At 35.3% G+C, this 25,722-nt stretch overlaps 1 protein-coding gene across 4 annotated transcripts; it reads left to right on the plus strand.

Moving 5' to 3' along the window:
- The first annotated feature begins 1,559 nt into the window (after window positions 1-1,559).
- On the plus strand, window positions 1,560-25,069 carry LOC130814178 (regulatory-associated protein of TOR 1). 4 transcript variants are annotated; one of them, XM_057680240.1, is made up of 24 exons: window positions 1,560-1,993; window positions 2,479-2,905; window positions 3,913-4,015; window positions 7,853-7,935; window positions 8,045-8,203; window positions 8,270-8,401; window positions 8,495-8,646; window positions 10,799-10,953; window positions 11,062-11,206; window positions 11,848-11,926; window positions 12,019-12,120; window positions 14,241-14,324; window positions 14,455-14,565; window positions 14,674-15,027; window positions 15,123-15,306; window positions 15,738-16,340; window positions 16,792-17,121; window positions 17,229-17,352; window positions 18,627-18,751; window positions 18,854-18,999; window positions 19,086-19,187; window positions 22,019-22,104; window positions 23,217-23,301; window positions 24,099-25,069. In XM_057680240.1, the coding sequence occupies exons 2-24, from the start codon at window positions 2,546-2,548 to the stop codon at window positions 24,435-24,437; spliced, it is 4,143 nt and encodes a 1,380-aa protein (XP_057536223.1). In that variant the 5' UTR covers window positions 1,560-1,993; window positions 2,479-2,545; the 3' UTR covers window positions 24,438-25,069. The 4 variants fall into 4 exon arrangements, with proteins under 4 accessions (XP_057536223.1, XP_057536225.1, XP_057536224.1 ...); XM_057680242.1 differs by having other exon boundaries at window positions 8,285-8,401; XM_057680241.1 differs by having other exon boundaries at window positions 1,560-1,929.
- Window positions 25,070-25,722: the final 653 nt, after the last annotated feature.

A 25,722-nucleotide genomic window follows, 5' to 3' on the forward strand; every position in this document is an offset into this window, starting at 1 on the left:
AAAAGGTGGGTTGGGAGGGTCTCCGGCGGTGTGTGGGTTGGATGGGTCTGCGACCGTCGGTTTGCTCGCAGTACGTGCTGTTGAGGATGACGGGTGGGTGGAGTGGGGAGATTGGAAAAGGTATTTTGTTTTTGATTCTTTTTTTATTCTAATCATTCATATATATATATATATATATATATATATATATATATATATATATATATATATATATATATATATATATATATATGTATGTATATATATATGTCTTTAATAACTTATTAAACAGGTTATAAGTCATTTTGTATACCAGTGGAAAATACATTGTTAGTTGGTTTTATTCATGATTAATTAATAGTTCGCATTATTGTAGGGAAATCAGTGAAAGGTTGTATTATTTGCGGTAGTTTTTCCTTAATTTAATACAATCCATGGTTGTTGATCATCAAAGATGACATGCCATCTTGTATCAATCATTCATGTTTTCTTTTCTTTATGATTCTGTTAGAGTATATAATATATTTTGAGACTTTAACCATTCTAGATAATTTTTCCTTCATTATATTTATGTAATGTTAATGTAAGCCATACTTCATATTATTGTTAATATATTATCATAACAGATAACTCATATGATTAGGGATGTATATCAAAAACTTAGAATTATTGATAACTCTTCATTTTTACCCTTGTTTTATGCTTATTTAGTTTAAGTTCTTATGTGGTTGTTGTCCTTTCTTATTAGTTTGATGGTATTTGATCGCCTTTATATAGGGTATATTGTGTTTGCTCGATTCTGCAAGATTGATCACCTTTTCCAGAGCAAAGCAAGTTAGGGACGATGCGCCCCTAATCCCGCGGAGGTTTTGGAGAGGGAACAGAGCTAAACCGAGGATAGGAGATAGTTCCAAGCACTCATTTGAAGGCAAGGAGGCAAGAGGACCTTGACACGAGCATTTTGGGAGATTTAAGTCCACTGTCAAGTATACATTTGCGGCAAAAAGAGTATTAAATATGACAATACCGCATAATTAAATTATTAATTATATACAACCCGTTGATAATGGTGTGAAAAGTAATTAATGTTTTACACCATTGCGTCAGCATTTAATGTATTGTAACTATAATTTGTTTATAAATATACAAGTTTATGTAGTAATAAATTTCAATCGAGTAAAAAATTTCACTCTTTATTATTTACTCACTCTGCATTCTCGCTATTATCTCCAAATTTTAACATAACTCTTATTATTATTATCATAAAATCCACCTCAAAGTGTTTAGTAAAACAAATTTAAAAACACGTAATAACTACTTTTGTTTTACTCAAAGCCATATTATTTTAAAAAATCTATTTTTTTTATAGTAAATCAAGTATTATTATTATTATTATTATTATTATTATTATTATTATTATTATTATTATTATTATTATTATTATTATTATTATTACATCAAACAATTTTTTTTTTGTAAAGAATGAAAAGAAGCAAATTTTTTTTTTTGTAAAGAATGAAAAGAAAAGAAAATAAATATATCTATGCCTCGTGTTTGTATAGAGTCAATAGTGTGTCTCCCCAGTAGCAGTAAGGCAGTAATTGAGTTTGTTTTGCAAATCCCATTCTTAGTTTTTCTTACCTGGCCGCCACTTCTCTTTCTCTCTCTTCTTTTCACTTCAATTAATTACTCCGATTTCTAGGGTTTTCCGACAAACACTTTTTCAATCAATCACCGCCATTTTTAGGGTTTTCCGAGCTGGATTCTCTCACTTCCCTTCAACTCATCTCAACGCGTCGATGGTGTTCTGGTTTCGTTGATTGAAATTATCCCCAAATTTCAAACTTCCATTGATTATTGATTTATTCAGTCAATTTAGCCCTCATTTGTTGTCTTCTCAATCTTCGACAACAGACTGCGACAAATTCTCGGCTCAAGCAACGGGAATTGGTAAGTGGTACAGGAAAATCTACTCCCACAGTCATCATTCTTCGTTGCCAATTTTCTGGTCTCGGTATGCTGATTTCATTTTTGCACCTTTAAGTTTTAATATAGTGCATTTATTCTGATTGTTCTTCACTTTGTACATCATATAATAGCTTGTCAAGGTTTTGTTTGTATATGTTCTCTTTCCCATTTTTTTTAAATAATCTTTTATTGAAGTTTGGGGGTTATATCCCAATATTGAGGAGAGAGAGAAGGAAAGAGAGGGGAGAGGAAAGGAGAGAAATATGAAAGTTGCAAAATTGAAATAATTAAATACCAATACATTTAAAGAGTATTTGCAATTGAAATGCTTAATATATGGGATTGGTATTATTGATTTAACTTCTCCATAATTTCAAATGTTATGGATTATTTATTTACCCTTATCAATTATCATCATAATCAGGGCTAACAAATTATTTTATTGTCTTCTAATTTCTTCTCCAGGTCGAGGATAGTTTTTTTGTTTGATGAATATTGGAATGTTGAATTGATTTTTGGTTTTGGTTGCAGGGATGCTATTGAATTTAAAACTGAATAGGATAGGAGGAGAATAGAGGGGTGTTTGATTTGGATTTTGATGGCATTAGGTGATTTAATGGCCACTAGGTTTGCACATTCTACAGTTGTTCTTTCTAATCACTTGGATGAGTGTTCAAATCGCGAATATGTTGAATTGTATCAAAACCGAGACCTTTCAGAGACGGCTAGTACAAGTGGTGCCAGTGGTGGAGCTGGTGTTGGCAATGCTTATGAAAATGCCATCAATATGGCTATGATAACGTCAACTGCTGCTGATAGTACTACTGCTGCCACTAGTATGTTGTATCTGCCGCAAACTATTGTGTTTTGTGAGCTTCGGCACGAGGCTTTTGAGGATTCTGTACCTACTGGACCTGCTGAGAGTGGGTTGGTTTCGAAATGGCGGCCTAAGGACCGAGTAAGATTGTTTTGGTTCATAAGATTAACTTTGTTTATGGTTCTTTTGGTGTGAATTGAATTGTTTATGCATTCCTTTATTTTATGATGTTGAATGTATTTTTTTAATGGAGGATTTTTCTTAATATACCACTGTTGGTATTGTAAAATTGTAACTTGTTTGAGCTCTAAGCTTCAATGTTGGGTTCTTTAGTATAGGGTTAAAATGTTCAATTTTCTTGTGAAACTTCCAATTTTTTTTTGTGGGGCGCAATGTTGGACCATGGAGTGTAATAGTCTTGGAAACCGGGAAGAGTTTGTAGTTATGATATGGGCTTGTGTGAAAATCAGGATGGAGTTTTGATTACTTTGTTGTATACATCTTGGCTATCTAGTTATTTTGGTGATGTATGATTGACCATAAGCCACACAGTGAATTGGTGATTGCAATCCTCCAACATACAAAGTGGTGTTGTTTGATATGCAAGAAGTTGCCAAAATGCTGGCTACACAAATTCCTTGTGAATTTGGATTTCCAATTGAAACGTGAGAGTTCCATCTCTGAACAGTGAGCCCCCATCAATGTTCCTATGTCATTTCTGAAACATAATTACTACATTTTTAAAAGATAATTGCTCTAGTGGCTTAGTTACTGCTCTAATTTCTCTTTCTATTTCCTTCGTATTTTCATCTCCTCTACAATGGTTTCAAACATGAACAACTCGTCAATTTTTCTATCAATTATTCCCTCTTCTCTTTCCTCTTATCTACACATTGAAAATTTTTTAATCCACTGTAATTTCTATGTGGCTGCACAATTTTTTTTGTTTTTTTTGTGGTTCAATTGTAATTGACAAAGGAGAATATATTTGTGAAGGAATAAATTAGGGTATGGGTGAGGGGCCGTTGCTATTTACTAGATAATGTTAGTGTTTTACAAGTACATAGTCTGCTTAAAACATTCATGTGCGTTGATTTATTTGACTTCTTGATATAGCAATCATCTTTACCTAAGTTATATTTTTGCAGATGAAGACGGGAATGGTAGCTCTTGTTTTATGTTTGAATATCAGTTGCGACCCACCTGATGTTATTAAGATATCTCCTTGTGCAAGGCTGGAGTGTTGGATAGGTATAAGTATACCCAACTTCATTTTGTGTTGCTTTCACTGCGATTGCTCATATCATTGAGTAAAATTCCCTTGTTGATAGGTGATAGTGATAAAACAATTATTTAATCCAACTGAAGTTGTTCGTTACTTTCATTTATTCATGCAAGAAAATGACTTGCATTGCTGTTGTGCTGGATCTAAATTTTTTTGTTATGATAAGTGAAAGAGCTAACATCATTTGGCTGCTGCTGTGTTGCTTTGCCCAATAATTTCCATTGTAATTTTTGTATGCAAATCATACCACTGCTATTTATGATCATTACTACATTTTTTGTTGTATAACACTCTTTGACCGTTTCATGGTGGACAAGAGTAGCAGATTTTATTTTTACTATTTATATTTATTGTGTCAGTTAGCCGACACTGTTCCGAGGAGTAGATTTTTGATAAGGATGTTTGGATCAGTATAAAGCCAGCTAATTCGCCTTTTGAATTCACAAGTCGCTCAAATTGGTTCAAAAAAGTCCAAAGCTTAACATCATTTGCCTTTGTCGACTCGTAATTCGTGCATGTGACATTGGTTTGGACTGACTTGATTTTGATTGATATAAATATATAGTGTTTAACTTTTGTTGTTGAAAAGTTGGCGAAAAAGCTTCACCATCGACTTATTTATATTTCTTTGGTTTCAACTTCCGAATTATTAAGGGTTGTAGTGGAATGATTTATTGAATGATATGCGTTTTTTATTTTTAGTTTTATATCATGCTTGCTATCAAAGTTGAATTAGAAACAACCTCTTGTTATTACTAGGATAAGTTGGCGTATGTCCGACTTCTCAATTTTTCTGTAGGTGGGAGCAAGATGTTATAATCATTGAGTTCATTTTTGTTTCGTAGATTTTCTAGTTTATTTTATCTCTAAGTCCTAGTACCTTCATAAATGTGTACTGTAATTTTGCGGTTAAAGGGAGACTACCTGGTTTGTAATCCATATATGATTTTCATCCTCAGTGTTGAGTAGCAGTTCTCAGTATTACCCTCATAAGGTAGAAGTAGAAAAATGTGATCTTTTGGGACAAGCACATCTATGTACATAAATCTATGATCAAATTCTTTAAACATGAAGCGGGTACATTTTTTGACTGTTGTATGAATTATTAGAAGAGTTTTTGATGAAATTGGTTAAATCTTGAATGATCCATCACCTTTTTAAGGTGCCAAGGCATGGCATGAGGAAATAATGAAATTAGTTTGCAACTAAGTTAGATTTTTTGATGAAGGGGGAGAAGCTAGAAACTAGAAAGCAGGTGAAGGATTTGCGACTCAAAAGGAATTTTTTTTTTTGGTGGGAGGAGAGTTTTGAAAATTATGTGTGGGATATTGATGTTCAATATTCTAATTGACTCAAAATTTGGGTGGTTATATTTTTCGGCTAGAAGCTAATCTATCCTTCTCCTTTTCCTATCTCATTTTCTTCTTTGTTTCCCTTCTCTTCTATTCTAATGGATTGCTTCCAGTTAGAGCGTTTTTAAGTTCTAACCTAGAAAAGGTTACATAGGGGATTAGGTTATGAGGTCATCCTATATGTGCTTTGAATCGGTTACGATTTACAAAGCATCTAAACAGATGAGATTTTGGGGAAAGTGGATTACTGTGTTTTTTACAATGATTATCACATATTTATATCTTAAAAAGATTTATTCTATTGGTTCATATTCCTATTTGTCTCATTGAGTTTGTCTCATTCAAAGTCCCACTTTGAGCTTTATCTACAATATTGAGTTAACTTAATGGGAGAGGGATTGTTCCTTGACGAAGGGGCAAGGGTTTCCTACTAACACTTGAATGGAAGATATTCCCAATCATAGAAATGAGTGTCGGGAAAAACTAAATATTGGTAAAACTGTGATGGAGGAACAATTTATATTATGAAATTACTTTAGGAAGATTGCCACCAGATTGCTAGCTTTCTAATCATGATTTTATCTCTGTGCCAGACTTTAAACTATGATGCTTCTTGAGCCTTATGATTTCTACATTTTGTTATATTTCCAAGAATATCAGTTGCTCTAGGCACATTATGAAACTTATTTTTTGATTGTTTGAGCATATTATATGCTCTTAGCATGCTTAATACTTAGAGGTTTCAATAAAGGCTCATGTTTTACGTTGTGTATGTTGATGTTGGGGAAGAGTATAAATTATTCTCCAAGTTTGTATCTCTTGTGTTTAGCAACTAGGACGTTGTAGGGATAAGGAATTACTTGGAGAAATTTGAATAACATTATAGCCTATAGGTAAAATCTTTTATCTTAACTCTTGAATTCTAATGTAGGGTTAGATAAATTTGGGTTTTTTGGAACATATGTAAATTAGATTTTTTTGAATCACTGATTTGAACACTTCAAATTTCTTAGGTTAAAAGCGTCGAAAATGGTTTTATTCTTATATGTAATTTGAACATTTGGGTTGCCAAATTGATAATCAATGTACAAGCTCAAGAATTGGATTCCCATTCCAAAAATTACAATGTAGCTAGGAAAGTGAGGCTTTCTGGGAAAGCAAGATACATGAAGGTTTTGTTGTGTTATAGATCAAACAGGAGAGCTCATCTTTGCTGGTAAGAGAGCCCATTTGATTTATAAGTCCGTGAAAGTTGCCTATATAATGATGTAGGATACGTTTTATACCTTGCAATGGGATTAAATCCATCGTATTCGACCTTCATAAGGTCTAGTGTCCTTGTTAGTTACGACCACGGGTCCACCACTATGTAGGTCTCTGGTCTCTAAGTCAACTCTAATACCATTCTTATGCATCAAAAGGTGAACTGATCTCAAAAGATGGTGAGAGAACTCATTTGATCTACAAAATCATCATTAACTGCCCATAGCATGTGGAGCAAGTCTCATATCCATCTATGTCTTTAATCCCATTACATGATGATAATGGTTGTTGTCTACTGTAAGAATCCAATGGGAATATTGAAGAAGACTGAATGAAAGGGTTTAAAAGAGAAGGAAAGTAGGTAAAGTTGGATAAGCAAGGGTTAATTTTTTCGTTTCATGAGATTGAAGATTTTCAAGCTAAATTTGTTACCTGATAGTGCTAACAGTTGGATAAATTTGTATTTAATTATGTTGGTCTTATAAATCCCATTTTATGGGTAGTCTCCGAACAATTTTTTTGTCTTTCATTGTATATGGTTAATGGTATGCTTCTTGTTTTGAGTAATCTAAGCTTGTTTTAGCAAAATTTTTTTTATCTCTTGCTTTCTTTGTCAATATTCTTTTTACAGCCATGCATCAATTTCTTAAATTATTGAAGAAAATTTATCTTTACTAATCTCAAAAGAATGGTATTGTAATGTTCAATGGACAATGATTTTCATATTGTGCTTTGTATTTCGTGACTTGTGAAAATTTGAGGACGTAAAGGACTATGAATTATGATCAACTTGTTTCCCATCTTAGTTTCTCTCAGTTTTTATATGTTCTTGAACGAGCATTTATAGAACTTACTGGATGTCTTGTTGTTTTGGACTTCAGGTCTTGTTTATTTATTTTCAGCTTTTTTGACGCTCTGCTGCTGTTTTTTGTTGCCCCCAAGGTGTAGTGTGAAATTTTTGGTGGATAAAGTTTATTTGATTTCTGAGTCCACCAGCAGTTTATTTCATATTCGTTCTCCCTCCCTTTTTTTCTAAAAAGATCTTTTAGGGTGAATGGGTCATTTTCTCTTCAATGTGCTCTTGAGCTCCACATTTCGTTGGCTTCTATATCTTTCAATCTTTGTTTTCATTACAATTATCATACTTGCAGTCTTATACTAATTCTAGCCTGTGTTCCATGGTGTCAGACCCATTGTCCATGGCTCCTCCAAAAGCGCTGGAAGCTATTGGAAAGGCCCTTATAATGCAATATGATAGATGGCAACCCAAGGTGACTACATTCTGTTCTTTCCATAGCACAAATATCTGTTTCATCACCATCTCATATATTTTCCCTTTTCTGACTCTTATTTGTTCCATGTTTTCTGGAAACTTTTCAGGCTCGATATAAGTACCAACTTGATCCAACTGTAGAAGAAGTGAAGAGACTGTGTAATACATGTCGTAGATCTGCAAAGACTGAGCGAGTTATGTTTCACTACAACGGACACGGTGTGCCGAAACCAACACCGAATGGTGAAATTTGGCTTTTCAATAAGGTAAGTTGTCCCTAGCAACTCATTGCTCTTTAAGCTTTACCTCCTTGAATTGACTGTTTGATTTAGTCTGCTCTTGTACAGAGTTACACTCAGTATATTCCCTTGCCAATCACGGAGTTGGACTCTTGGATGAAATCACCTTCGATCTACGTGTTTGATTGTTCAGCTGCTGGAAATATAGTCAATGCTTTCATAGAGGTATTAACCTTTTTGCTGATGCTTAAGAGTCTCTGTCGTGTTTGTGAAAGATAAAGGTTGGTGGATAATATGGTCAGATTTGACTTTTAACAGCTTATTGATGCTTCTGCTTCTTCCGGTGCCCCCAAAGATTGTATTCTACTTGCAGCATGCGAGGCTCATGAGACCCTTCCTCAGAGTGCAGATTTTCCTGCCGATGTTTTCACTTCTTGCCTCACTACACCTATCCAGATGGCATTGAGATGGTATTACATCTTTTTAATATGACTACTTTCTCGACTAAGTTATGAGATCTATGTTTAAAGTAGCAAATAGCAATTGAGTGTGTCTGTATTTTGTGCATGATAGTAATCATGTTATCTGGAATTGAGATTGTGTTCACCTTAATTTTAAAAGGCCTGATGCGCTCTAACTTGTAAGGGATTAGGATCTCCAGTACTAGGCAAAGATGCTAGCCTTTGTCTATGAGCCCCCCCTAAAACCCAGAAAAATAGAAATTATAACCCCCCCTCCAAAACTAGAATAAGAAGAGAAGAGAAGGTATGTTTCTAACTGGTGGATGCTCAAATCAAATAGACTTCTTTTGAGGCTTAGTCCAAAAGGATTTGAGGCGCTCCCCTGAAGAAATCGCCTCCCTAGCCCTATTAATGCGCCCAGACCATTCCCCGCCCAAGGCACACCTAGACGTGCTTTTTTAAACTAAGGTGTCCGCTTTGTTATGTTTTATTTTATATTCTAACATCCGTTTGTGAACGCTGCAATTGCTCACCAGCATGCAGTTTCTCTTACAAAATGTAATTTTGTGGAAACCATGACAGAATAGGTGAAGATTGTCAGCTAATTGTTTATTCCCTAAACATGTTTTTGTGGATCTGAATTAGCTTTATTTCAAAACGATAAAGAAATGATTTTCTTGCTTTGCATTGTTGGTTCGGTGTTGCCTGCTAATGTGTAGCTTGCTTCAAAGAATATATTAGCCTATCGGGATTTCAGTGCTATGGGCTATTTGTTGCATACTGATTGAAGAGATATCAGTACTTTTTGGCTTTGGGCTTGTGTGTTTGGGAACACAGGATGATTAGTGCTGGATGCATGGCGATATTCTTGGTTATGTTGCCACCCAGAACCTTGTAGGAGGGAGATGCGTCAATGCCATCAATGAGATGGGAGATGTGCCATCAATGAGATGCAATTTCTAGATATAGAATTGGTGAGACCAAAAGCAAGAATAGCTTTTACTCTTCTGATTTCAGGTGTTATGGACTGCTTTTGGAGATAAGTAGGTCAAAATATCAAATATGCTGTGCAAGAAGGAATGTTTATAGACTTTTATGCATGAAGCCTCTTGGTTATGCAATAATGCAAAGTAGTCTAGCAAGGGGGTAGTGGCTTGAAGTCTTGAAGATGCATTTATACATTTGGCTCTGGATTATGTACTGATGTTCATTCGTGATTTCAGTTGATGCCAATGCCATTACTATCAGTTGAGCCTTGAGTTATAATTGTAATGGCTGTCGATAAACTGCAGTAGGCGAGCACCAATGTTTCTATTATTTCACAATATCTGTTGTTGAGTAGTATCCAAGATTCCAAGTAAATAAATTTAGGGAATTTTGCGTGTTACATGTAGCAACTATTGATTATCAATGTGTTTGAAATTTATTTTTTGATGAAGATAGGTAAGAATTAGTGTAGACACTATAGGTGTACAAGTGTCATTGTATTTGTCGACTTGCTTATAGTTTGTTTTTCCTGTATTTTTCATATGTGTTCAAAGTGATGACTCCCTTTTCATTTTTCGAACAGACTGGTCTGTTAAAAAACTATTGAACTGCCTTTCTTACTTCATCCATTAGGTTGAAATATGTGCAAATCTTTTAGCTATATTTATTTTGTTTAGGTTTTTTATTATTATATTTTTTAGACTATTTTCCTTTAAAGGTGATGAGAAAGGTATGTAATACTTAAAATCCAAAGTTGAATTAATATTTTTAGTAATGCATTTACACTTGTTTTTTCTTTAACGAGCTAAATAATGGAAATCAATTAAAAATAAATTGTGACATCTAACAAGGAAAGTAGTAATTTTCATAGTTTCATTCTTTAACTTTTCTTAATTATACTCTTCCATAGATACTTCATTAAAGTATACATCTTTCACTTACACTTAGCGAGGCTCTTGAGAGGATTTTGATTGTCTAGTATAACTCTGTATTTATTATACTACTATATCTTAGTATAAATTTGAATATGTAGTTTTGTTAATATTTCTATGTACCAATGATCTGGGTTCTGTTTTTTTAAGGTCAAGTCGAGAGTTGTTTCAGCAGCCTTTTTTTGCATCAAATGATTTAATCATAACAGCTTACTTTTTTGCTTGCCCTCTGTTTTTTTTAGGTCCTGTAAGCGCTCATTGCTTCATGAATCCCTTAATCATACACTTATAGACAAAATTCCTGGCCGTCCAACGGATCGGAAAACACTTCTAGGTGAACTTAATTGGATTTTTACAGCTGTTACGGATACAATTGCTTGGAATGTTCTTCCTCATGGTAAAGCAAGATTTTTCTTTTTGTTTGCATGCATGTGTATTCTTTATTTGGTTCAAAATTTTTATTGGTTATTTCAATGTTATGATTGATGCATTTTCAATTTGTCAGATCTTTTTCAAAGGCTATTCAGACAAGACTTATTAGTTGCGAGTCTGTTCCGTAACTTTTTGTTGGCGGAGAGAATAATGCGATCGGCTAACTGTTCCCCAATTTCGTATCCAATGTTGCCACCAACCCATCAGCATCATATGTGGTATGTATGTAAACTTGAATAAGCTCCTCAGTGCCATTATAAATTGTGCCTCAGTTTCTTGGCATGGAAGATTACCTTTGCAACATAAATCGTTGTTAGATGATTGCTTATTTTAGTTTATGGAACTGAAAGTTAAAGAACCCTGTACATTTTGTTAATGACACCATGCAACTTTTGCAATATTTTCTACAACTTTAACCTAATAGTTAGCATTGGTCTAGACGTGTAGTCTTAAACTAAATTGATGTAGTTGGCATTTACCACAACTTTCATTAGTCTTCAATTGGAATAAAACAAGGCTGTTTCATTAAATAATGGCCGCTTTATAATGGATTTGAGCATGCAGTTAAGTAAAAACCAGTCGTAGCACCACGAGGTGGCTCATCTGCGGCATCATGACCGTTCCACTATTAAGATGTGCAATCGTGAGCCATATCACTTTAATATGTTATATAGCATAACCATTAACTATGACTCCTTTGCTCCAATAGGCTTAGTAATAATGTTGATTATTCCTTGCTTTTTAATATTCTGTTGACTAAAATCTAAAATTTGGAACTGTTAGTAATGTTGAACTCTCCCAAGTCTTTTAGCTCTACTTGGTTTAGTTTGCCAATGCATTCATGTTACATAAATGGTAGGAATGCATGGGACATGGCCGCTGAAATCTGTCTTTCTCAGCTTCCCTCATTGATTCATGATCCAACTGCGGAGTTCCAGGTACATTTTTTATGCTTATACCATTGATCATTTGTCTGTAGCTCTGTTGTGATTTTAAGTTATCTTGTTCTGAATTTTTTTTCCACTATCAGCCAAGCCCTTTCTTCACTGAGCAGCTAAAAGCATTTGAAGTATGGCTTGACCATGGATCTGAGCAAAAGAAGCCACCTGAGCAACTGCCTATTGTTCTTCAGGTAAGGGAACATGTTACTCTCTCTTGTGCTCTTTTTTTATCTTGTTTGATTTTTGTTTTTCTGCTTAAAATATAATTATTGGGATGCTTGTTATGAACTAAACATTAACGCAAGATTTAGTGAAAGAAAAGAAATAGGGAGGGAAAAAGATGAAATAAAAGAGAGATAAGGTTGATCGATACAGCTGAGAGAAGCAAAATTACAGTGCATTGGAGTGGCTCGATACACTTGCAGATGAGAACACAAAATCAAGTCATACTTTCTGATTTATTCCCTCAGTTACCAAATCATCTTTTATCAAAATCCATTAGCTCTCCCCTTCCTGAAGAAAACTATCTGAATTCCGTTCACTCACAATAGCATCTTGTTTCCAATAGAATTTATCATCAATTCTTGAATTGCCCATTCCTCATGCCTCCGACATGTACTTGATAGGTCTAGGTGCAAAATTACAAAGCATTTGAGTGGTTTAATACATTTTCATTTGAGATATCTAATCAAGTACAGAATCCACATCATTACAAACCATGGTTAACTCATCTCTTCCTTTAAGAAAACAAGTGGACTTCTATTCACTTTCAAGCATCTTCTGCTGAACTCAATTTGTCTTGATGACTTTCTGGTTTGACTTAGTAGTTTGTATACTACTTTGAGGTTTTACCGTTTTACTGGTTTTGAATTAGGTTTGTTTGGAATTGGAACCATTGGTTGAGCAACTTTGCATGGTTTTCTTTTAATCATAGAAAGAAAAGATACAATTAGGGGTTAGAGGATGTAAACAAAATGAAGAGTTCCCCAAAGCCATTAGTTGATGTGGAAGGAATACATTATTTAGATAGAATGGGAAAATTAAGATACAAATAGGGATGAAAAAATGGGTTTGGGGTGTGAGTTCCCCTTCTCCATTCTCATGACCACCTAGAATTTCATACCCACACCTTACCTATACCAATGCCAACCAATCAATCTAACTCACTTAATCTTACATGGTATACTTATCATGACCATACCCATACCATAGTCACTTTATATCCACCCACTTAATATGATATGTTTGTATTTTGAAGGAGTTCAAATTTAAGTCCTAGTTAAGAATGTCTATTTACAAGTTGTCCTTAGGAAAGAGAAATTCTCAAACTCGCATTCTTTTTTATAAATTTTGTTGATACTTCTGAATAATATTTATTATAGAATCGTATATTGTGGGTGCGGGGTGACCGAGTATATTTTCAAGGGATTGAAAAAAGAAACATGAGGGAAATTGATCATGCACTCCTGAAGCTGAAAGGCTGATGCATGTTCAGCAAAGCATTGTGAGAAAAGGGGTTTCTTGCAATGTATATAAAGAAAATGATAAACGTAGTAAGCATCATTCTAAGAAATATATGTACTTGACGAGCAAACTAAATAGTAGTGAGAAAATTTTTTGATGTAAAGAGTGTTTAGGTGAGCGAATGTGCTTGGAAAGAAGTTTTACACTTGTGCTCGGATGGGCAGTACTCCTGATCAGGGAGTTCAACTTAAAAAGGCTTTATATTATTCTTTTTAACTCCATTTAACATATTTGACATGTGGGAATCTGTTTTCTAGTGCGATCACTTTCCTTTGATCTATGAGTAACAACTACAAGCTAGATGCTTTTGTAGTCGTTTCATTCTTTGAGAATTGAATTTATACATGTAAGTTTTCCACTCATCATGTTTAATCATAGTAATCTGTTACAAAATTTCTTTTGGCTCTAGGCCCTAAATATATTTGTTTGTCCAATAATGTGAATTGCTAAGGTAAGGTTGTGAACTTGTAACCTCAACCCCCCATGGGAGCCACTTTAGTCACATTGGGCAATGTGATGTTGTATGATGATTGTTCCAGAGCCCAGCCTAATAATCCCTTATGGAGGCTTTTTTATTGGGAGGATTAACAAAAAAAAAATTACTGTCTTTTGGTCCTTGATATATCAGATTCAATATGTATTCTTACATTCCCATTTTTTATTTCAAACATTGCGCTCATATTTTTAGACTCTTTTCCTATCTCGATAATTGTTTCCCTCTGCAATCCCTTTCAGTTTCTGGATATATCTGTTTGCAACTCCTTCCAACTATTCTTTTATTATGCAGGTCCTACTTAGTCAATGTCACCGTTTCCGTGCTTTGGTGCTTCTCGGCCGATTCCTTGATATGGGACCCTGGGCAGTTGACCTGGTAATTAAAGACCAAACACGTGTTTTTCTGTTTTGTTTCACTAATGTTTTTAATCCTTTGGCATTTATATTTGTACCTCCTTATCCCGGAAGTATTATGTTTGGTATTAACAATGAATTTGGCTTTGTAGGCGTTGTCAGTTGGTATTTTCCCCTATGTCCTCAAGCTCTTGCTAACTACGACAGTGGAACTGCGACAGATTCTTGTTTTCATTTGGACAAAGATTCTGGCTCTTGATAAGGTAATCACGAAACCGGTTGTCAAACATCTCCCTTCAACCTTTAAAAAACTCGTTGAGTTGTGTGCATCTTTTGGATTATTCTGACGATGTTTTTTGTGGGATTTTCAGTCATGCCAGGTTGATCTAGTGAAGGATGGAGGTCATACGTATTTTATTAAGTTTCTTGACAGCTCAGAAGCCTATCCTGAGCAACGTGCTATGGCAGCGTTCGTTTTAGCGGTGATTGTTGATGGGCATAAACGGGGACAAGAAGCTTGTATTGAAGCTGGTTTACTTGATGTTTGCCTTAAGCACCTTCAACCACCAAAACCAAATGATACTCAGTCAGAACCTTTATTTCTCCAGTGGCTTTGTCTCTGTCTAGGGAAGATGTGGGAGGACTTTGTGGAGGCTCAAATAGTAGGTTTACAGGCAGGTGCTGCTGTGATATTAGCATCTCTACTTTCTGAGAGCCAACCTGAGGTTTGCATTTTTGCTATTTCTTAAGTATTTATCGGTTCATTTTAAATATTTTTTCTTCTTCCTTGTAAAAAGTCATAATAAAGCTTGATTTTCAGGTTAGAGCTTCTGCTGTCTTTGCCCTGGGAACCTTACTTGGTGTTGGATTTGACTCTTCGGGTGATGGGGTGGATGAAGAATGTGATGATGATGAAAAAAGTAAAGCTGACATTAGTATTATTAAGAATCTCTTAAGTGTTGTTTCAGATGGAAGTCCTCTCGTGAGAGCTGAGGTTTCAGTAGGTAATTAACTTTGAACTGTCACGTGGGTTTTTATGTTTTGTTATGATTGCACAGATGATAATTTCTGAAAGCCGTGGCGTGAATATATATATATTTTTTTATTTATTTTTTTTTTGTGTTGATGTTAACACTGAATGGTGCATTTTATGAATTTAGTCTTCCTCTTTTTTCGCTTTAAGTTTGTCTCATAAAAGTGGAACAGACGTTTCAATATAAAGTTTGAAGATAGTGGAAGTATTAGAGGCTAATAATTGAATATGCTGTCTGTTACCCTTAAGGCTGTAAAGGTTAACTATGTTTTCGTCATTGATACATATACAAGTTTTTCTGTTTTAAAGAAAAAGTTCTGTCCTTGTCACACCTACTTAATATGAATCTCTTTCAACCTGTTTGTCTTTGACAAATTCAATCTTTATTTTTATTTTGAACAGCTTTAGCTCGATTTGCTTTTGGCCATAACAAGCATCTCAAAACTGTTGCTGTTACATACTGGAGATCTCAGCCTGGCTCTGGGCTCAGTGCCCTTCATGTCACAAGTACAGGAAGTGGTTATAGTACTCCGAACCCCTATGTTTCTCCAGCTAGTATCATTACATCTCATATTGGTCCGTTGTTGAGAATAAGTAGTGACAGCACTCCAGTTGTTCGCGATGGGAGAGTATCCACAAGTAGTCCATTGGCTTCTACTGGAATAATGCATGGGTCCCCTATATCAGATGATTCATCTCAACATTCTGATTCTGGTGCATCAATTGATGCTGTTGGCAATGGAATTATAAACCATGATAGACCTAGACCTCTCGATAATAATTTTTATTTGGAGTGTATATTTTCTATGTGTACATTGGCAAAAGATCCATCACCTCGCATTGCAAGGCTTGGGCGTAGAGTTCTTTCCATTATTGGAATTGAACAAGTTGTTGCAAGACCCATAAGGCCCTCCAGTAGCAGTGTTCGTACTGGTGAACCCTCTTCTGCTAGTGTGAGGCTCTCTGGACTAGCTCGTTCATCTTCATGGTTTGATATGAGTTCAGGTATGGCTTGTTTGATATATTAACATCCTATCTACAACATTTCATTTCCCTAATTCCATTAAGAGGCTCCAACTTTGGCGTTGTTTGGGGATAGGATCTACCCAACCTTACCCTTCTTAGTAATGACAAAAGTGTTTGTTTCCGAATGACTAAATAGAAAACATTATCAGCAACTTTACGTTAATAATTAAAAACTGCGGGTGATCTAATGAGAAATTTAAATTTAGTCCTTTATAACTCAAAACCAAAAACTATTTTTTTGGGCCCATTGAGAATATACAGTAGTACCATCCTATCTAATTTGTCTAAAATGATGTAATACAAAAAAGTTTTGGTGATGGATATTGCTCTTTTTTGATCATTACCTGCTTACTGCTTCAGTTGTTTCCTCAAGTCAAACTGCTATTATAAAGTTTCTTCATTAAAGGATAGTTCTGGGGTGATTTGACAGGTCACCTTCCATTGACATTTAGAACTCCACCAGTTAGCCCTCCTAGAACGAGTTACTTGACAGGAATAAGAAGAGTTTCTTCCTTAGAGTTTCGACCACAATTGCTCAGCTCTCCAGATTCTGGGTTAGCAGATCCGCTTTTAGGTTATGGTGGATCTACTGGCCATACTGAGCGTAGTCTTCTACCGCGATCAACCATATATAATTGGAGCTGTGGGCACTTTTCAAAGCCTCTTCTAACGGCATCAGATGACAGTGAAGAATTGATAGCCAAAAGAGAAGCAAAGGAAAAATCTGCATCGGACCTCATAGTGAAATGTCAGCGCTATTGTAAGTTGGTTCTACTATATATCTCTATTTCATTATTATCTTCTTTAGTTTTTCTCTATGCTGCTCCTGTTACATTTAAAGGTTTTTATATATAAGTGGGTTTGTAGCTGTCAGAAAACTCAATAATCAGATTGCAAGCTGGGATACCAAGTTTGAAACTGGAACAAAAACTACATTGCTACAACCTTTTTCTCCAGTTGTGGTTGCGGCGGATGAGAAGGAAAGAATTAGGTAGGGAAAACTCTGTTGGTTATTTACTATATTTGGCATTCATGTATTGTGCAAAATTAAGTATGTTGCCAGTGTAATTCTTAACACACGCAAGACTGACACCTAGAAGGTTCTGTTTTGATGATTTTTTACATCTGCTTCTTAAATTTATTTTTTGGAAAATCTTAGCTGTTGATCGGTGTTATCTGCTGTGATGAGGTATTTACTGTAAATTTCAGTGCGGATTCTTCTTGATGTGCTCTTTTGGATGGTCAACACTCTTGTGTTGCAAGTATTTCCCTGTTTTGTAGTGATTTTTGATAGTTTGCATGGTTAAATTAATACAATTCCACTTCAAAAGCTGATGATAAACTAATGAGTTATCAAGCCACAAATGAGTTGTGATATGTTGTTTTAGGCTCTTTTATTGCTGATACTTTTTCAGTATGGTTATTTACACTTTGCTTTTGACACTTCTCTATAATCTGTATTCCTTAATTGTGTTTATATGTATTAAATGCAGGTTTTGTATGTGAAGTGTCATTGGATGTTTGTTACATGTGATTTTCAAGGCTATTGGGCTATTTTGAGGGTTGATTTTACATACGTTCTTTTTGTTTAAATTCAGCTTGATAGCTTATTAATATGTCAAGATCATGAGTGATTTGCATAAGTGCGTGTGGACTTGAATATTTCTAAAACAATTAGATTCCAGAAAAGTGGTGTGGTCATGTGTAAAGATTGAATAGTGCATGGGTTAGAAAATTGGAAGCTAGAAATTTCCAAGAGCTTAGAAGAGGAAGAGGAAAAGGAAAAGGTAGGACAAAGATGACTTGGTTTACAGTAGCGTAGAATGACCTGAAGAATTGGGATTTGCAGGATCAACAGTAGGAATCAATGGAAGAGGAGAATGTGTGTAGATGGTCATCGTACTTGATTTTTGGATTCCAAAAAACAATTTTGAAGTTGAATTTGGGTTGGCCTAGATGATCAGGTCATTCCTAATTAGAAGAGCTTGATCCTCTGCCAAAATTCTTTGTGTCACTGTTATTGAAAACTGCATTGTATAGACAATGAAGTAACAGTGAACGTTGGAATATAATATGCCTATTGCAGTAATTTGACTTTTGTGAATTCATTTTTTCTTTCTTTCTTTCTTTAGGTGGAGTTTGGTAGGAGTTTTATGTGCATATCTACTTCCATAAAGATACTCTTCTGTCTTCTCAGCAGATGTAGCTCATGCTTTCACATTTTGATTCTTGTCACTTACATACTGTGCTTGATCTATCTCTCAGGGTATGGAACTATGAGGAACCAGCCCTTTTGAATAGCTTCGACAATCATGATTTTCCTGATAAAGGAATCTCTAAGCTCTGCCTTTTAAATGAACTTGATGATAGTTTGCTTCTTGTTGCTTCTGGTAAATCCCTCAATTTTTTTGTATTCCTCTGCATGCAATACAAAGTAGTCACATTTTTCTTTTAAGGTAAAGGTGACAATAATTGAATTCTTCTTGATGAAGGTGATGGGAATGTTCGGATATGGAAAGACTACATGTTAAGGGGAAAACAGAAGCTAGTGACTGCCTTCTCTTCTTTGCCTGTTCATGGACCTAATTCTCGGAATATGAATGCTGTTGTGGATTGGCAACAGCAGTCTGGATACCTAGTAAGCACTTAATTTGTCTGCACTTCAAACTTTCTTTCAAATAAATTATAAGCTAGTCTAACGTAGATTCAAATACTTTCTGTTAGTTTGTCTCTGGAGAGGTGCCATCAATTAAAGTATGGGATCTTGACAAAGAACAGCTTGTGCATTCCATTCCTTCATCTACTGATAGCTGCATATCAGCACTGGTAAGTCTTTATTTCACTATTTGCATTAGGTAATGATCTTCACATTGTATTTTCACCGAAATTTGATTTTAGGGGTTTGGCTCTTAAGTAATTGGCGAGATTGAAAATCAGTAAAAAAAAATTGTGCCAAAAATGTTTGAAAATTTCTGCTGTTGTGCCTTGTGCTGCCCATTGTTATGTTTCCTTGGTGTCGTCTCACCAAGCTGTATAGAACGGATGTGAGGCCATTACAATTATAAGGTTATGGGACTTTGTCCCATATTGGTTGTATGGGCAGCTAATTTGGGTTTATTGAGCAATTGGGCTCTCTCATCTACCAGCTAATCTTCTGAGGGGGTTCTCTCAATTGCTGTATAGCACCATAAAAACGTGCAAGGTTGTTAAGCCTTGAGCTTGAACAGGCCCACTTTTTTAATCATTGTTAACAAAAGTGCAGCAATGCGGAAATGAGAGTGATGTGGTTGTTGTACCGCTAAATATAGGCTGAGACCATGTATGCAGATGGTTTTTGCAATCAAGGGCCATTCGACAACATTTTATTTGTTGTTACAATGATAAGATTGCGTACATTCGACCCTTTCAAACATCGCTTAGGCTGGAGACACTTAACATTTGGGTAATGACATATTGTAATATGATCAATGGGTTTTTTAGAGTTGTCAGTTCACACGGTGATGTGATTATGAAGCCCTTTCAATTCCTCGCAACTGTTGCTACAGTCGTGACCATATCCATGGTTTCTTTCCTATGTTTTCGGCTGATAATATAACCTTTACCTTACATTGCTCCTCTTCATTCGTCAATGATATGTCCCTTGTCACGCACCTTCATGGGAGATACAAGTCTACAACAGATTTACTGCTTTCTATTCGACCTTTTCTTGGTTTGTTTCGGACTCGGCTAGCTTCTATCTAGTGGTAGCTATGGGCAAGTTCAATCAAGAGTCCTCCCTCCATGGCCTCCCCTCCATCTCCATCCCATTTCCCATTCCCTATTCCCCTGAAACACAAGCAATGGGGTCTCTCAATGGCCCCAATCATTTCCCATGGGTCATCCCTTATCTACACCATTCCCCTGAAACAGAAACAAGTGCTCGCACCTGCAAGAGTAAGAAAAGTAGAAATTAAGAAGATATCAAAAATTACAACAAATGATGGAGAAGATATTTTGTTTCAATCTTGGAATTTAGTACTCAAAGTCGAGAATTATGCTATTTTCATACTGGAATTAAGAATTATGTTTGTCATTGTGATTTTGGGAATTTTGTTTGGAAGAATATGTAACTGGGTTTGTTTTATGGAATTTGGTTAAGTGCTTTGTACAATAACTAATCAGAATGGTTGGTTAGATTTTGTGACCTTTATTTTAGTATTTTGGGACTTATAAATTAGGGTGACTTGACATCGTACGCACAAAACTGTGATCATGATTCTTGATAGAAAAAAGATGTTTTCATATCTCATTTTGTACGTTAGAAAAATGTCTTATTTGGATGCATTGATGGCCTTTAGAGGGATTTGGGATTGATAACGAGCATGCAATTATGTATTGTTTTGAGATATCAGTCTTCGTAGTTAGGTGATGCTAGATTCATCTAATAGCATGATTGACATCCATGTAATTGATTTTTTTGAGGCCCCTTATTTTCTTCTTTGTTGACATCGTGAGTAGAAATATTCTTTCATCGATAATGACTGCCATGATGAATAACAAGGTTCATTTTTCCTCTTTGGATCTGTGATTCATCATCATCCTACCCAGCATATCCCGCTCATAGAAAACTAAGGCCAGGGTCTGGGAAGGGAAAGATGGCGGCAACTCATACCCATGAAGGAGAGCGCGGCCGAAGGAGTCCCCCGGCTCGAGGAAGATAAAGAGACGTGATTACACGTGCAAGATAACTTAAAGGCCTATAAAAAGAGAACCACTACAAAAGAAACAAACTAATAGAAAGGAAATGATTAGAGCAAGAGGTTAAGGACATTAAAAGGTAAACTAAGCAGACATCAGTAGTCTAAGACATGGATATGGCGTCTCCAACTGCTCCTATCCCTAGTCAGGTCCGCAGAGAGGTTTAACTCATGCAGGTCAACTCTCATTTGCTCATCCCAAGTTCTCCTGAGTCTTCCTCGACTCCTCTTACCCTCTACTATAATGCTTTCAACCCTCCTCATAGGGGCGTCGAAAGTCTTTCTCTGCACATGACTAAACCACCTCAATCTATTCTTACGCGTTTTTCCAGATTTAGGGGTACCCCTAGTTTGTCCCTAAACTCTTGGTTCCTAATTCGATCTATCAATGTGTGCCCACACATCCACCTCAGCATATGCATTTCTGTAACTTCCATCTTATGTTCGAAAATCTTCTTTATAGGCCAACATTCGGTCCCATATAGTAGAGCAGGTCTGATTGCCGCCCGGTAGAATTTTCCTTTTAACTTGCTTGAGAATTTCCTATCATATAACACTGCGGTGGTTGCTCGCCACTTGAGCCAACCCGCATTTATACGATGATTTACATCCCCGTCAATCTCCCCATCTGGTTCACCTACCGGTGATGTCCCACTAAAGTCACAGTGCAGATACTCGGTCTTTGGATCTGTGATTACTACTAAAATATTTTTAATAGGGTATTCATCTCTGCTTTTAAATTTTTCTAGCTGTTGCATGAGCATTGTTGTTTAGCCTGTCATTAGCGTTTCATTTATGTGTACTAGCTAAAACTCTGCATTGTATGCTGGGTCTTGTCTTGTTATGATTACATCATGCTGTTTTTGTATGATAAAACTGCTTTGTACATGCTGGGTTAACACTGTTCATGTGTTTCTTTAGGCCGCATCTCATGTCCATGGAGGTCAATTTGCTGCTGGGTTTGCTGATGGTTCTGTCAAACTCTTTGACATCCGAACACCTGAAATGTGAGTTGATCAGGGCTCTTTATTTTTACTGCTCCTGCTTTGTCCTTCCTCATGCCCTGGCTTTTGTTGGGTTTAAATTGCCTTGAGCATTGGACTTTTCAACAGTCTACTTTTTGAGGTTAATAAATGCTATTACTCGCAGATGGTTATTGAAACTTATTTAGAAACGACAAAGAACTACTCCTTCAGTTCCTTAAAGTTGTTCTCATTTGTCATTTTGGGTTGTTTTATTTGTTGTTCCCATAAAAAATCATTTTATTGATATCACAAATTTTGGACAAAATTAACCTTGTCCATTCTCATTTTAATTTTTTAATAATGCTTATGGTCCCTGCATATCTTCCACTAACTTCATGTTAACATTTTTATATTGTTTATGATCACATGTTTTCGACTAACTTTTTAAAAACAATTTTTTGATAGTTGTGGTCCCGTATATTTTCACTAACTTTCTTTAAATATTTCTTTTAATGTTTATGGTCTTCACTTTCCCTCCTTCATTTTTTATATAATAAAATAATATATCAACCATCTAAAAGATAATTTCTGTAAACATTCATTGTGGGAACTTCTTTGAGGAATGGAGGGAGTATAATTTGTTTCTTTAAAGTGCCGTCACTTGAAGGAAATCATGTCGCAGTTCATGTCTAAAAGGAACTTTTAAGGTGACGTGGGCATATGGCAAGAGCTGCTAGAAGATGAGTGCTTGTAAATACTAGATATTGGCTACATCTACTTGAAAGGCTGGTGGAGTGTTATAAAGTAAAGTATTAATTATACAATGACCTGATGTATTTTCACTTTTTAAGTTTTAACAAAGTGTCTTTGTATCGGTGTGTGTGTGTATATGTGATATATCATCCTTCCCATGTGATTTTAGTGCTAATCGATTGTAGTTTATTTACATTTTAACAATTAGTTAGATGTTTAAGGTAGAACAATGACCATTATATTACATTGCTGAGTAAATTTTCAAGTTTTGAAAGACTAGCTGTTTGTGTAATTTCTTGCTGGCTTGACATGATTGGTTGTCAATTTCCATTGTGTATTTTACTGGAATTATAAGTGTTTCCTCCCATGACTTTTTTTCTTTAAATTCCTTTCCTCTTTAGGCTTGTTTGTTCTACTCGTCCGCATACTCAGAAAGTCGAAAGAGTTGTAGGAATTGGCTTCCAACCAGGACTAGATGTGTTTAAGGTGAGTACTTATCAAATGATTAACTATGCTGCACCACTTGACATTATTTATAATAAATTAGAAAATGGTGATGATTAGGGAATCTTGAGAACTCTAAATATGGGCTTTTCTAGATAAAAATTTCTTGGCTTGTTTGGTATGTGGTACTGCCGTACTGGTATTGCATTTATACACTTCCTTCGTTTTCTAAGCCTGTTTTTTTTTTTTGAAATTTGTATTTAAGTGTGCCATCTCTTATATCGACAGTTTTTGTAATGTAAAAGACAGTATTGCGCATGTTTACCCTGTATATCCTCATGGATGGAACCACTGATGGTACACTTTTTTCTTTCACTAGGAGATTTTAATACACTCACGCGGTCACATCCTCTTTCACCATTTATTATTTTGCATGCCCATACGAAATTTGGCACTTTAAGAATAGTGGAAATATGAATGGGATGTTCCATGGTGATCGATGACCTTAGATTCTTGCTCACTCCATAAGTATTTGTTTCTTTTTAGTTCTACATTATCACTCAATTTTAAAGTGCTTGTAAAAAATATTTTGCAAAACAATAGTTTTAAGTAAATTAAATTTACCATGAGCCTACCTTGAAAAATTATATGCTATTCAATATTGCATTCCCATTATCACTCAGTACAATTAAAGTGATTTTGGCAATATTTATAGCAAGATGCTTGTTTGGGGATGGATTTGAATACATTGCCAATGGACATGCGAAATAATACTATCTCCCATTTAAATATTGAGTTTGACATGCTACCTAACTGTGTTATCATTGAATCGTTTTCAGATTGTCAGTGCATCTCAGGCTGGTGACATTCAGTTCTTCGATATTAGAAATCAGAGGGATACGTACCTCACAATCGAATCCCACAGGGGCTCACTTACAGCCCTGGCTGTTCATCGGCATGCTCCAATCATAGCCAGTGGTTCTGCAAAACAGCTCGTAAAAGTGTTCAGTCTCGAGGGTGCGCTAATAGGCACCATTCGTTACCATCCAACATTCATGGCTCAGAAGATTGGACCCGTGAGCTGTCTCTCCTTCCATCCTTATCAAGTGCTGCTTGCAGTTGGTGCTGCCGATCCTTTTGTTACTTTGTATGCAGATGACAATAATCCTACAAGATGAACATACATAGAAGCTCTTACCAAAGCCAAAGTCGAAGGCTATGGCTTTGTTTCAAGCTTAAACATGGTGACATTATTGAGTTCCATATCAACGTTGCCTCTGATTTGGGATCATTCAAGACACTTTTTTCAGTTGTGTGCCAGTGCACTACCATGCCAAACCGAATACAATGGAGTTATAGAGGTTGGCTTTTGGAGTTGGGATTTTTATGCTGCATATTTGTTAGCCCCCCTTGTGTAAATTTCAACGCGGGCCATTAATTCCAGGGAGGCTTTAGCTAATAAGCTTGTCATACAAGGGTTTTGACTGTAAATATATAAGTTCCTTCTTTGTCTCCTATCTATTGTGATTATGTTTCTTCTGATATCAGAATTTCTGAAGGGGGAGGGGTTTTGTGATGTAATTTCTTTTTAATCTGTCAAATTGTAGAATTTTACAGGCAAGCATATTCTCAGGGTGATTGACCCAAAAAAGTTGAGGCTGGGGAGAAGGGTGTTAAATGTTGATGCTTAATTATGTTTGTATTAGCTGCTTAAATGAGTGTTCTAGTGCTAGTGAACATATTTGCTTCCAACATTGAAAATCTTTGTACATAGAATTTGTTTAATCTGTGATTGTGAATTAATTAACTGTAGTCATTGTGTATCAATTTATTTCTTCAAATCTTATATTCTTGTTTCTTTCTTTTCCATTTTTTTTCACAAATTGTTCCAAGTAAACCCGATCAAGAAGGGAAATGTCTTCATTCTAACTTGAATCAACTCTTATTTTGTTTCCATGGACAATTTGTCCCATTTTGCATTTCATCAATTTTACATGATGGATCATTAGAGGTAACAATGGTCAATTCAAATTGTGAATTGGCGTCTAAATTAAATTAAATTGTACTCACTTTTCCACTATTTTGCTTTTTAGATAGACACATGAAAATATAATTTAGAAAAATATAAAATGCTTAAATATCATTGAAATACTTTGTCAATGCTATATTGACGTATATTTTATTAAAAATTCAATCACATCTTTCAGAAATATAATAGGCTTTTAAAAGAGAGGAAATATAATTAAAATACTCCTATAGCAAAGAGTGTGATAAAAGCATTGTTAAATTTAGATCATTCATATAATACAAAACCTATGTATATTAGTCAACATCAATTATTTTTATATCCCTTAAGTAAGAAATTAATTATATTAACCTTGAATTGATTATGATGCTTGCTACCTGGAGTCAATTAAAAACATTTTTTTTTATTAGTGTTATTGTTAATAACGGTAACGTTAC

The sequence above is a fragment of the Amaranthus tricolor genome, chromosome 5 (assembly GCF_026212465.1).
Source record: "Amaranthus tricolor cultivar Red isolate AtriRed21 chromosome 5, ASM2621246v1, whole genome shotgun sequence".
Lineage (NCBI taxonomy): Eukaryota > Viridiplantae > Streptophyta > Magnoliopsida > Caryophyllales > Amaranthaceae > Amaranthus > Amaranthus tricolor.